General features: G+C 36.6%; 1 protein-coding gene across 1 annotated transcript; it reads right to left on the bottom strand.

Moving 5' to 3' along the window:
• Positions 1-1,740: 1,740 nt before the first annotated feature.
• Positions 1,741-6,529, bottom strand: LOC110171318 (insulin-like growth factor-binding protein 6). Its single transcript, XM_020937019.2, has 4 exons — positions 5,498-6,529; positions 4,636-4,664; positions 4,434-4,553; positions 1,741-2,446 (listed from the first exon to the last, which is right to left on the bottom strand). The coding sequence occupies exons 1-4, from the start codon at positions 5,775-5,777 to the stop codon at positions 2,366-2,368; spliced, it is 510 nt and encodes a 169-aa protein (XP_020792678.1). The 5' UTR covers positions 5,778-6,529; the 3' UTR covers positions 1,741-2,365.
• Positions 6,530-13,492: the final 6,963 nt, after the last annotated feature.

Below are 13,492 nucleotides of genomic sequence, written 5' to 3'. Positions count from 1 at the left end.
TGCTACTGCTAGCTAGTGACCAGATTTTCAAAATAAAAAACTGGAACATTCTATGGAAGATAATTAATCAATAAAAAATCCATTAGATTTTTAATTTTAAATACCGCTTGATTTTTTTTTTACTCTGAAAACATATGTCAATATGTTTAAAAAAAAAAAAAAAAAAAAAAAAAATCGCCTTTTAAATATTCAGCACAGATATTTTCGAGCACAGATATTTTCAAGCCCTCATATTATTTTTTTACAGTTTGAATTTTATCTGTTGAATCTAAGGGTTTGGAAATATTTCTGCTGAATATTTATTTATTTTATCTTTAATTGAATTTTAAACACTTTGAAAATGTACACATATAATTACATCAGCTGACATTGAGAAAACATTCAAAACACAACGGTTTTTCAGAGTAAAAAAAAATCTAAGTGAGAAATTCAGCAGCATTTAAAATTCTAAATCTGAGTAAACAAATTATCTTCCATACATCCTTGGTTTGGTTGGTAATAATAAAATTGTAAGAGTGCATAAATAAGGAAAATTGTTATTTACTCTACACTAATGTGAGTCAGTATAATCATATTTTCTTTGTGTTTTTGGTCATTTTCAAGCAGCTTTTTAAATTTTCTTTTACCTAAACACTAACTCTTTACTGTTGGCTGTTGGTATCAGATTGGTCAAAAATAGAGACACCTGGGACATTCCTTGTATAAAACTGGGACAAATCACTGGTTTTGTATAAATCTGATGGGACAGGGGACACAGGGCTCAAAACTGGGTCTGTCCCAAGTAAATAGGGACTTCTGGTCACCTTAAGCTACTACCAGTACTACTAATTTACTAGCCTACTACAATAGCTACTGCTACTATACATAACATACAAACAAACAAGCACAAATCTAAGCAAATAACAGAAATATCAAGTTAAACCTATTCATAAAATAATAAAGTAAAATTATGTTTACAGCAAATGCACCCTTTAGAATGTGGTTTTAAATAAGCTTTAAAAATGGAGAATAATGGATCTGTGACAGTACAGGTACCTGCAGTTTTCATTTAAAAGTCTAATCAACTTTATTAGACCATAAAAAAAAGAGAAGTGTACTATTTCCTATTTTCTTTATTAATTGGAATGGTAAATTGCATTAAGTGTCCCAGATAATCAAACAAGGTGCATATAACATTATTAAATTTCTAAGAAAATGTTGGTGAAGGCATAAAAAAGACAAAAAGTTCTGCCATTCATTTCACTTTTATCCTCTCAAGTGTTTTTGATCTAGTTAGAAAAAATGTTAAGATTTCTAGAATGGTATAATAAGTCTATATAGGTGACTGGAAAGTTCTAACAAAATGTTGTCCAAGTTAAATTTTCAAAAAGTGTCCCAGATTATCCAAATTCACCCTTCATAACATACATTGTTTCTTATTTTTGTCAACTGCTTAAGACCAAATATGTGACACCCATGGTAATAGTGGGTGGCAACAGTGGTACAGCCAAAGCGTGTCCAGTAGGTGGCGCTATTTAACACGTCATAATCACAGGTGAGCAGGGTTTGAAGAATATTGGGTGAGTCAGACTTGGCACTGCCTTTGGTTACATGCAAATCAGATTATGGTCACATTATTGAAATGAAATGAAACTGATATGGACAATCACTGACACACACACTGACACACACACTGACACACACACTGACACACCTATACGTAAGAAAGAAAATCAGCAAGAATTGACATTTTAAACCAAATGCAAAAAGTAAGAATTTATTGAATATTACAAAATGAGTATTTGACTTATGATATAAATAGACACTTACAGGATAAATAATATAAAAGCATAAAAAAGATAAATATGACCAAATATATTATTCACTGTACATCGTCATAACAACACATGATGCAAAACAAGAATTCTACGCAGTACATCCGATACAAAATGCCCAAATATGAATTTAACTGGTACTTTGTGTGTAGTATTTTGTTCTGAATTTGTATTATAAGATTTTGATATGAATAGTGCTTGAGCTATGTTGTTAGATACTCCCATGTCCATGTGGCAGGGTTTCAGATGACATCACAATATTCCATAGATCAGTGATATTGAACACAGATGGGGTCAGCTCAAATCAATACTGTTAACATGCAGATTTCTGTGGTTATAGCAAGTTCTTGGGTCTTCTCATGAATAGAAATGATCAGGTTCAGCGTTTGTGAATTTACCTTTTGGATATTTAATTGAAGAGTACAATATAATCAATAGGGATAACAGTCTTTTGTTTCCATCTGAGTATGACATCATTGCAGTCACATTAGGCTGTTGTGTTGTTCCTTCATCTTCAGAACATGTTTTAAGTGTCTCTGTGTTCCGTCTCTTTAACAGTTCGAGTTGACTGGTGCCCCTTTCGGATCCACACACCAACACTGGCCCCTCTGCGTCCCTCTGGACGACCGGCACTGCACACAACACATTTACACACTTACAGCAGGGATTTAAAGTTAACTGTATAACCTTACCGCTAGAGGTTCCACCACGTGTTTGTATCTATGGACACGTTATTGCTTTGGGCTCAAATGTTCTACTATAGTAATGCAATAAACTGATATATCTCCATGGAGACAGCACCAGGCCAAGTCAGATCATAGGTTATGCTGGGCGTACACTGTGCAATATTTTCAGTCATGTCACTCTGCCCCAGCATAAACTGTATGACCAAAGCGCAGGGTTTAAAAGTTCACAGCTCACGAATCATGTTCTCACACTGTACGAACCGATGCTTGGATGTGCACACTGTACGTTCACGTAACAACCAGAGTTGTTGTTCCAGAAGTAGAAAACCACAGAATTAGAAAACTAGACACAATGCTGATCCAGGCAAAAAAGACACGCTGCCTTGGCAATTTGTGCCATTCTCTGCGCAGACAAGCCCAAAAAGAACAGGCGACGAATCTGGTCAAAGAAATGGCTGTGCAGACGTGGGCAGTACGGGTTGTCAGTTCTTCAGAAAGAACTGGAGGTAAGTAGCATCAAGTTTTTCACCAAAATTCTGTTCTGTGTTGCTCGATTAGCTGCGCCTCCATGTCCTGTGTCCAAAACACTCGCCGGCCCAACATCGTCCTCCACACCCTCATATCCTGCTTCCACTTCTGTGTCCGCACATGCTCAGTCTGGCAGATTCTGGCAAATCGACTCGTGGAACGAGCAGAGCGAAACCCTCACGAGAGGCGACCGGATTTCAAACAATTTTGATATTCTTGCAATTCGAATGCCGACCGGGAGCTGGTCGTGAGGTATAAATCGGTTTTCTTTACCCCATGTAAACTACACGAAGCACGACATATGATGAAGCCAAAACTCGTCCCGATCCCCAAAATAGTCGCACAAGTGAAAAATCGGCTCAAAAAGGGTAAAAAATCGCACAGTGTACGTCCGGCTTTAGGTTAGGTTTGGTTGCTTTATTCGTACACTTAGGTAAATTTGTTTTGCAGATTTGAGAGTCTGGTCCCACATTTCACATTTCATTCATCCACATTATGTACAATAAACATGTATATAAAACACAATTACAAAATAAAGTGTTTACAGAGCTCCAGTGCAGAATGGTTAGTTAGTTAAATTCATCCATCACGCTTGGCTAAAATCACAACAAATATGAAAGATTGTATGGAGGTTTTTTTTGTTTGTTTCAAATTGTCAATGAAAGTTCAAAATAGAATTATAGAAAAGCAGCAGCCTTGTAATTAATTAAAAAAAAAAAAAAGAATGAAAATCCATCAACTGTGGATGTTGTGGGGCCAGATAAACATCAGTCAATAGATAACAAGGCTACCTCTTTATCTATTGGCTGTTAGGTTGTCAATCAAACTCTACGTTTCTCGCGTCGCTGACTTGCCAACGCGCTGGTATTGTGCGGTTTATGTTCACGGTTCATGTTTAGCGGTTCTTGGTGTCTTTTTTGAACTGTAGCTTCCTCTCAGTTTGCACAAAGTTTTTTTTTAATGGCAGACAAGAATTCACGACCAGTTCGCCGCAAAAAAAAGTCAGTTTTTGACATCGCTGAAAGAAGAAGAGAAGGGGAAAAGGAGCGAAGCAAAACATTTAAAAAAGGACAAACAGTCGTTGCATTTCTCTTTCCTTGGAAAATCTTCTATACAACTTTTAAATATATAGTGTAGAGTGCAACAAGTAACAATAAGAATGCATGTTTTGTTTTTTTCAGTTCAAAGATTTGTGAAGAAGTCAGTGCTTAAGTTTAATGCTATACTGTGTAACATTTCAGGTAAAGCAATCACATCTCCATGGAGACAAGCAGGTGACAGAACAGAAAGGTTATGTAGTGCAACTTTCGTGACAACACTAATTGCAGTACTGCTACTCCAAATTGAATCAAAATTGCAATACTTGTCACAAAAGTTGCAATTAGAGCTGGTGTGTGTCCTGTACCTGTCTCCTCTTGTAGAAGCCGTGGCGGGTGCAGTTGGGCAGGTAGAGCCCCTCCTGAGGTGTGATCAGCTGAGGTCCCAGAGCGGAGAGCACAGAGTTTAAATGCTTACGACACGGAGCCTGTGGAGGTTCAGGTCAGGACAGAACTCATGATTTGATACAATCACGCTATAGACAAGAGGATTATAGCAGCTTTTATTACCTCTTCAGGGGCCGCTGTAGGAGTTGTGTCTGAGGAGAGAATGTAAACAAGTCGAGCATTAAAACAAGATTTATGATCAAACTGATACACTCAGAACCTAAGGAGAAACCAGGCTTTTTAACCTGGAAATCCCACATAGCAAAAACAAGTATTCATGCTTGCAAAACTGGGACTAAACTGTGACAAAACTGACAATGAAACCTGGACTAGATCAGGACTAACCCTGTACTAAACCAGGATAAAACCAGGACTAGACCAAGATCGAACCAAATCTACACAGGACTCAAACTGGCCCAAAACAGGACCAAGGACCAAGTGTGAATGCAGACTTGAAATAAGTCATCTTATGGTAGAAAGCTGTAAAAATGATGAAGTTATATGAAAAGAACCGGCCCATCTCTTATTGAGCACCTGAATTTGAAAATCTTTTTGAAAATCTGTTAATGATGGAGCCACACTTCACTCCTTAGGCTTTTTGTTCTCAGTAGTTCGTCTCATATTGTGCTTTTCCAGACACCCCAGACACTCAAAGATTCTTCATAACTGTATTCTTTCCCTTCACACTCAGTGGTGATACACTTCTACTTCAGCCACATGTGCCATGGGGCAGACTGAGAGAAGAGAGGCTATTATTCTGCCCTATAGGCGCCTCCTACCGTCGCTGAACTGCACTGGTATAGTCAAGAACAGAACAACAATAGTACCAGCACAAATCCATCATGTGGTGTAAAGTACTTTGTTTTTAAACCTAATTTAGAAACACCAATTGTAAAAATACTCACAATCTAGAATCAAGGTTTTTTTTTTTTTTCTAGCCCTAAGTCTGAGTTTCAGGTGAATGAAAACCACAGCGAAGCCTTACCTGTAGTGCGGGTTGATGTCGGTGCTTTGACAGTCTTCTTGGAGCTCCCACACGTCCCTCTTCCCTCCAGAAGAGCTCGCAGTGGTTTGGCCTCGTCCTTTGGTGCCTTACATTTTAAACCAGGAGCACATTTTAACGTATAGATTCCACACTGCTCTCCAGCTCCTAATGTCCCGTTCACGTCCACCGTTTTTGTCTTGGCTGGAGTCGTGTGGGCCGCTCTTTGGATGGAGAGGAGCGGGTGAAGTAGAAGTAGAGTAAAAATAGTTAAGCACCGCATGGTAACTTAAAAATACTAGTTTTGATGTAGTTTACTAGAGAGGAATTCTGAATAGTTTTAGTAGTAAGTAGTAACTGCAATTAGTTGTAGTCCAAAAGTGTGTAAAAGTAGTAGTAGTAGTAGTAGTAGCAGCAGCAGCAGTAGTAATAGTAATAGTCGTGGTAGTAGCTGTAGTAGTAGCAGCAACAGCAGTAGTTGTTGTAGATTCTTTTTAGTTTTTTGTATTTAAAATTGAAAAATGGATAGAGCAGTCTTCAGTCTTGAGCTGTATTTGATAGTAGTAGTAGTAGTAGTAGTAGCAGTAGTAGTAGTACTGGTTGTTGAAGTTATAAATTAGTCATTCCAAAAAAAAAAAAAAAAAAATCCAAGTCTTTCTTCAACAATTTGTTTGAAGTTACAGCTATAAAATATAAAAATAGAAGCTCCTCAAGTATTTAAAAAGTATTGCTCTTTAGTGGTTAATGTCCACTGTTATAAAATTAAAATATAATCTCCAAGAGTAAGTCTTGTAATCACAAACAAGAGCAGTAAAAACTGAAGTTGTAGTAGATACTTGTAGTCTAGTTTTTGTAGAAGTAAAACTAAAAGTAAAACTATTAGTAGTAGACGGATGTCATGGGAGTGGTAGTTGTAGTAAAAGTTGAAGTAGTAGTTGTAATGGTAATAGCAGTAGTAGTAGTAGTAGTAGTAGTAGCAGCAGTAGTAGTAGTAGTAGTAGTATTCCCCTCAAGTTTGCAGTACCAAATGGAGCAGTAGTCCACTTTGAGCATCTTTTAAAGTCTCTGCTGCTGTGGAATTGTGGGAGGTGGAGTTTTAATGCAACTTTCCCTTTAAGTGCTTTAAGTCCACTCCCTCTCTTCTCCCCACGGCTCATACCATGCTCCGTCTGTCATCTAATATCTTGTTTTCTACGCAAGCATAAATCAACACAATAGTACTCTGGCTTTTGTAATGTTAAGGTTTACATTCCATTAGTCAGAAGTTACAGTTAGTCAATTTTGTGTATGGTTTAGTGTTTAATTATGAATGCATATGCCAAAAGTCCACTCATTCATCAAAAACACAAGCTGTTAAACGACTTAAAGGTTCTATATTACACAGAATGGACTCTTGTGAGCTTGAAGCCATGTTAGAATGTTGTTATCTTCTAAACATACCCTGGAGTAGTACTTTATTTTCTTCCGTCATGTACTTAATCATGTACTTAATAGACTGTGACAAGCATTTCACATAAATCTATGACTTGAAGGGGTTTAGGCTGAAGTGAAATTATTTATGAATGCCTGACCTTGTTTACAGATGACGATACCAAGAATACAACTGTCAGCAAACAACAAAGAACAACTTAGATAGAAAAAAATACATACATACAATGATAATAATAACAGTACTCATGAGTTCAGCACAGCGGTTCTTTTGAGTAAACTCTATTCCACTTTCTACACTTAAAAAAACTTTTTCTTCACAATCTTCAACATTTATCTTGTACACTAATCTACTTCTTTGGGCTACAGAATCTACATTATTATCTTATTGTCTCTTTGTGTAGTAAGAAAATGTCTTTAAATCATTCTAGCGCTCGGTATTTCTCTATTGAATTAAATTTGTATTATTTTTTTTAAATGTGTTTATCAGTGTCGATCCTTTTAACCGTCATCCAGACTTATCCGTAGATCTACTCCTCTACCTCATTGTTTCCCAAAGACTGGTGGGTCGCAAGAGATTTTTTTTTTAGTTGCCTTGTCACGATCTGCATGTAGGTCTGCAACATACAGTTCTGACACATGTTGAAATGTTAAGACATGTTTTGTATAATATCTAATCTTTATTATTTATCTTTATTATCAATTCAATTATGTAATTGACTATTTTGTTCCAGTATTGCAGGAAATGTGCTACATTTATTGTCCAAATAGGTGACTTATGGATCCTTTTATTGCTGCTTCAATTACTGTTTTTCATTGTTTAAAACCTGAGTAATACTATAACTTAAATTTCTTGGGTTCTTTTCAAACGCAGTGCAGTAAAGTGTATTAGTGTATGTACCTTGTTGACATGTTTCGGCTGCTAGCTCCAAGCCATCTTCAGAACTGTCCCCAGTGTTGGTGGTGACGTGTCCTGTATCAGCTGTTGTTACATCCTGTAGGCGTGGTCAGCCTGATGGAGCTGGCAGATCGCTCAGACTGACCACACCTCTCGTCGCCTGGTGTTTTCTGGAGGAGGGTGTCCCAGGTGTGTGAAAGGAGGAAAGCTCCGTCATCACGGTTAATGCTGTCCGTGCCTCATTTCCTGATTTCAATGGCCTCCCTGATCCAGTGTGAACTTGCTGTTTTCCGATCCAATGACCCAAGCCCCGTCCCAATCCATAATATTGCGTTGAGTAATACTAATTGTTCAGACATAATCAGTCAGTTAACAATAAAATATCCTTAGTAATGTTCAATAATGCTCAAATCCACCTTTATTTTGTGATTTATGAATAATGTCTGTTGACTTGGGTTGCGAAGGTTTGTGACTTTTAAAATATGGGTCCACAGAAAAAAAATTGGGAAACACTGATCTAACTGATATACATCTACTTTTGGTGTTAATCCTGGCCTTATTTATTTTTTTATTTTTTTTAGTATATTCCAGTTCCTCTCAAATTATAACAAGTCTCTTTGGGTTTGTATCTCACGTGAATAAAGTCCGGGAGCATGTGATTTCAAGTTGGCAGCTCCCTTTTACCTTTTGTTCAGCAGAGATTCCAGAGCTGAAAATATCCAAATGATTTTAGTGAAGCTGTATGAAGTTTAAAAACACAGTAGAGCACTTCTTGTATTACCACATGACATAATAAGGAGTGTTTTCTGTTTGAGAGAAGAACTTAGTCTAAATCTGCAGGGTTTGTGCGTTAAACGTGTGAGAATGAAACAAAACACAACACAACTTCAGGTTTGTGATCAGAAAGTAATATGAATATGAAACCTTTAAATTTAGAATATCGTAATTTTAATTTTCTAATTTTGGTTAAGAAAACAGTCACCCACATCAGTAAATCCTGCTCTTCAATATTTAAGCTTGAAACAACAGAAATACTCCATCGAAACCAGTAAAAAAATACTTGAAATAGTTAAACTGATTAAACCCACGTGATGCAGTCTCCAGGCAACAGTGACCCTGGTTGGTCATGGGGGAGCTGTGCTGATATCGCTTCACTGATGATACATGAGTTCATTCATGACAAATCAAGGAAGTACGTGCACTAGCTCACGGGGCTGTCAAAGTATCGAAAAACGGATGCCAAACGATACTGAAACTAGTATCGAAACTCATTTGAGCAGGTAGTAATTCTAGAAGAAGTCGCACATTCACAGGCATTTTAGGGTAACAGTAGGTCAGTTGATAAGTGTGTTTGACCACTGATCAGAAGGTTGATGGTTCAATTCTCACTCTCAACATAAGAAACATCACGGGTTTTGTCGTGGCTGGATGAAGTAGAAGTATTGTAAAATTAGTTAAGCATCACATGGCAACTTAAAAATACTAGTTTTGATGTAGTTTGCTATAAAGTAATTCTGAATAGTTGTAGTAGTAAGTAGTAGGTGCAATTAGTTGAAGTCCAAAAGTGTGTAGAAGTAGTAGTAGTAGTAGTAGTAGTTGCAGAAGCAGCAGTAGTAATAGTAATAGTCGTGGAAGTAGTTGTAGTAGTAGTAGCAGCAACAGCAGTAGTAGTTGTAGATTCTTTTTAGTTTTTTGTAGTAATAGTTAGTTCCATATTTAAAACTGAAAAATTGATAGACCAGTAGCAGTAGTAGTAGTAGTAGTAGTAGTAGTAGTAGTAGTAGTAGTAGTAGTAGTAGTAGTAGTAGTAGAAGTAGTAGTAGAGGTAGTACTAGTAGTATTAGTAGTACTGCTTGCTGAATTTAGAAATTAGCCATTCCAAAAAAATCTAAGTCTTTCTTCAACAATTTGGTTGAAGTTACAGCTATAAAATATAAAAATAGAAGCTCCTCAAATAAAAAGTATTGCTCGTTAGTAGTTAATGGCCAGTGTTTTTATAAAATTAAAATATAATTTCCACTGATGACTACTGATCAGAAGGTTGGTGATTCAATTGTCACTCTCAACATAAAAAACATCTTTGGTTGAGTGGTCAGATGATTGCTCTCTTTGTGTCCTTGACTATTTATGATTATTGAGCTGTATAAAAGCACATAGACTAAGAATGATAACTGAAATATCATGATATCGCATTGTCAAAATCTCACAATAATATTGTGGGCTGTCACAATATATTGAATTACAAGTTCCTTTGCTTAAATGCATCCTGCAGCAGCTTATAATCATCGGGAACTACATATCCCATGATTCATTTCAGTGCAGACAACATGAAGAAATATGTTTTACTTGAATTCTTGGGGTTATGACAGAAATAATTCACACCGAATTCTTGTCAGGGTATTTTAAAAGCAAAAAAGTATCTACAATTATATCAGCCTCTCCAAAATAACGTGATAATATTGTACCGTGAGATTTGGATAGTGTTACATCCCTATTGGATACCAAACGATACTAAAACTAGTATATTTTATAGGGCGACAGTAGCTCTGTTAGTAAGACCACTGATCAGAAAGTTTTTCGTTGAGTTCTCACTCTCAACATAAGAAACATTGTTGGTTGTTATGATTTTTGAGCTGTATAAAAGCACATAGACTAGAGATGTAACAATAACTGGGATATCTTTTCGTCAAAAGTCTTACAATAGTATCTTGGAGTGTCACAATATATCATATCACAAGTTCCTTTGCTTAAATGCATTTTTTAACAGCTGCAATAGCTTATAAACATTGGGAACTACATATCCCATGATTCATTTCAGTGCAGAAAATTTGAAGACATATGTGTTTTACTTGAAATCTTGGGGTTATGATGGAAATAATTCATGCCAAATTCTTGTCAAGGTATTTTAAAAAACAAAAGTGTCCCATTTACAATTATATCAGCCTCTTCAAAATATCACAATAAATGTCATACCATGAGATGCATATCGTGATAAAATCATATCGAGGGATTTAGATATCGTTACGTCCCTAACATAGACTAGTAAACGCCCCTACACCACTGAGGGATCACTCAGATCTAAGGCCACATGGGAATAAGGAATGAATTAGTGTTGAAAATCACATTGTATTGTCTAAATTAAGAGTGTTTTTGTATTGTCATTTTGGTATCGGAATCAGTATTGAGTCTATTCCTTTGTACTGAAATAAAGTTTTTGGCTGTCCTGTCCTTGAACCTCGCTCAGGATCTGGAGGTGGGTTTATCGCTCTGACTGGTTTCTCTTACGACACTGAATACAGGTCAAATGCAAAGGACAAAAAACATGATATGGGTAATGAGTTTAATTTGTAGTACTTAAGAAAAACAACTTTTGGTTAGATTATCTTTTGATCACACCTTTTTGTGAAACGATCCGACTTGGATGAGTTTAAATTGCATCACATTACGTAGGTTGTCTTTAAAGGGCACATATTACTCTGTTCTAAAGTTGTTTCTTCATTAAAAACTGACCTAAAACAGGCATGGAGTTGTGTTTTGTATCATTTTTAACACACAAACCTTGCATATTTAGTTACCTGACCAGCCACAACCACACGCTTTGATGAAACTCTTCAATTCCAGAGTTCAGATTAACCAGCAGTGTTGGGAAGGTTACTTTTAAAATGTATTCCCCTACAGATTACAGATTACATACCTCAAAATGTAGTTTGTAACATAATCCATAAAATTACTTAAAGTGAGTAATGTAATCTGAATACTTTGGATTACTTGATATTGTCATGCTTTTTAAAACTACATGAATGTACCAACCACATCCTGAATAGTTTGAAGAGTTTGTTTTCTTCAAATTGTCTGTTGAGCCCAAATCTCCATGAACAGACTTTTGTTTACTGTAGAGAAGCAAAGATGAGGATCTGAACATAAGAAGTTTTATCTGCTAAAATAAAATAAAAAGTCCAGTCTTTACTTAATCAGATTAAAAATATTATTGATAGAGAAATGATTTTTAAATGAGATCACTGCTGCCTTCAATTATGTCCACCTACTGTTAGTGTCATATTGTTTAGACCTGGTTTAGACCTGGTTTTAGTGCTGGTTTAGTCTTGGTTTAGACCTGGTTTAAACTGGTTTAGTCCTAGTTTAGACCTGGTTTAGTTCTAGTTTAGTCCTGGTTTAGACCTGGTTTAGTCCTGGTTTTAGTGCTGGTTTAGTCCTGGTTTAGAGACCTGGTTTTAGTCTTAGTTTAGTCCTGGTTTAGTCCTGGTTTAGAGACCTGGTTTTAGTCTTAGTTTAGTCTTGGTTTAGTCCTGGTTTAGTCTTAGTTTAGTCCTGGTTTATTCGTCATTTAGTCCTAGTTTAGTCTTAGTTTAGTCCTGGTTTAGTCTTAGTTTAGTCCTGGTTTATTCGTCGTTTAGTCCTAGTTTAGTCTTAGTTTAGTCCTGGTTTAGTCTTAGTTTAGTCCTGGTTTTAGTCCTGGTTTAGTCCTGGTTTTAGTCCTGGTTTAGTCCTGGTTTTAGTCCTGGTTTAGCCCAAAATGTGAAAACAGGAACATACCTCCATGTAATCCATTTATTTCAACAAAGTTACTGTAATGTAATTACTACTCACTGAAACTGTAACTGTAACTGAATACAATTACTCATAATTTGTATTTTGATTACATAACACCGGTACATGTAATCTGTTACTCCCCAACACTGTTAACCAGAGAGACACATGCTCCTTTTGTGTTCAAAACAAACAGAAAAGGAAAAAAATAACTACATAAATCACTGAAAAACAACACATATTTTTGCAGAATCAACAACTGAAGCACCAAATTATTTCAAAACAGAAAACACTGTCAGGACGTGCTTCACACACACCTTCACTAGACTCATTTGGATAATTTAAGACCTGGTATTGCCCATCCCTACTAAACTAAAAGTAAAAGGAGCTGTTAACTTGAAAACTACCACCTCATGACATCACAAGGTGGATTTAGACACACTAATACACCAGGATTACTCAAACATGTGTGAATAAAACAAAACACAACACAACTCCAGGTGTGGTTTTGAAGGGAAACAACATTATAAGATGGTTTAAAACTCACAAGATTCATTTTTTTATCAGGATTAAAGAAAAGCAAATGCACCTCGTAACTTAAAAAACACCAATACAGGATAATGAACAGTGAGATCAGAGAAAATGCTCCCTGAACACATGCTTAGTAGCGCATGTGGCCAGGAAAACCCCGCACAAAAGATCTAACACACAGTCCTAATTAGAATATATTCTTCAGAAAGTCCCACACACTTTGGTTCACTTGGACTCACCGCAGTGACATAGATGAAACATGTGTCAGACCAAAGGAGCGGCTCCCTGTTCGGTGACTCACAGACGATTGGCCGAGTCAGAGTGTAAAGTCCCGCCCCCAACATTCCGCTGTGAATCACTGCGGACGTCAACTATATGGACTTAACCATCAGGATTCACTTTAGAGCGTTCAAGAGCCAAAGGTTAAAGGGGACATATGACACCATTTTCTGATTTGTTATAATCTTACTTCCTCATCACAAACCAGAGGCGGGAGCTTGCAAGTCGTGACATGGACACGAGTCAGACTTGAGTCACTATTTTTAGGACATGTGACTTGACTTGATAAAATGGATTAAGACTTGGTACTTGAT

This window comes from Boleophthalmus pectinirostris, unplaced genomic scaffold, assembly GCF_026225935.1.
Source record: "Boleophthalmus pectinirostris isolate CB_2022bp ecotype Guang Dong unplaced genomic scaffold, ASM2622593v1 HiC_scaffold_3, whole genome shotgun sequence".
Taxonomy (NCBI): domain Eukaryota; kingdom Metazoa; phylum Chordata; class Actinopteri; order Gobiiformes; family Gobiidae; genus Boleophthalmus; species Boleophthalmus pectinirostris.
Note: the sequence above shows the minus strand (reverse complement) of the source record. Positions and strands in the feature narration are given on the sequence as shown.

What these genes read in the sequence shown, in the direction of transcription:
- LOC110171318 (XM_020937019.2), bottom strand. Translation starts at nt 5,777, where the DNA reads ATGCGGTGCTTAACTATTTTTACTCTACTTCTACTTCACCCGCTCCTC. An exon ending in GACATCAACCCGCACTACAG is followed by an intron (nt 4,665 to 5,497) that starts GTAAGGCTTCGC and finishes TTCTCTCCTCAG; the next exon opens with ACACAACTCCTACAGCGGCC. An exon ending in GCTTCTACAAGAGGAGACAG is followed by an intron (nt 2,447 to 4,433) that starts GTACAGGACACA and finishes TGTTGTGTGCAG; the next exon opens with TGCCGGTCGTCCAGAGGGAC.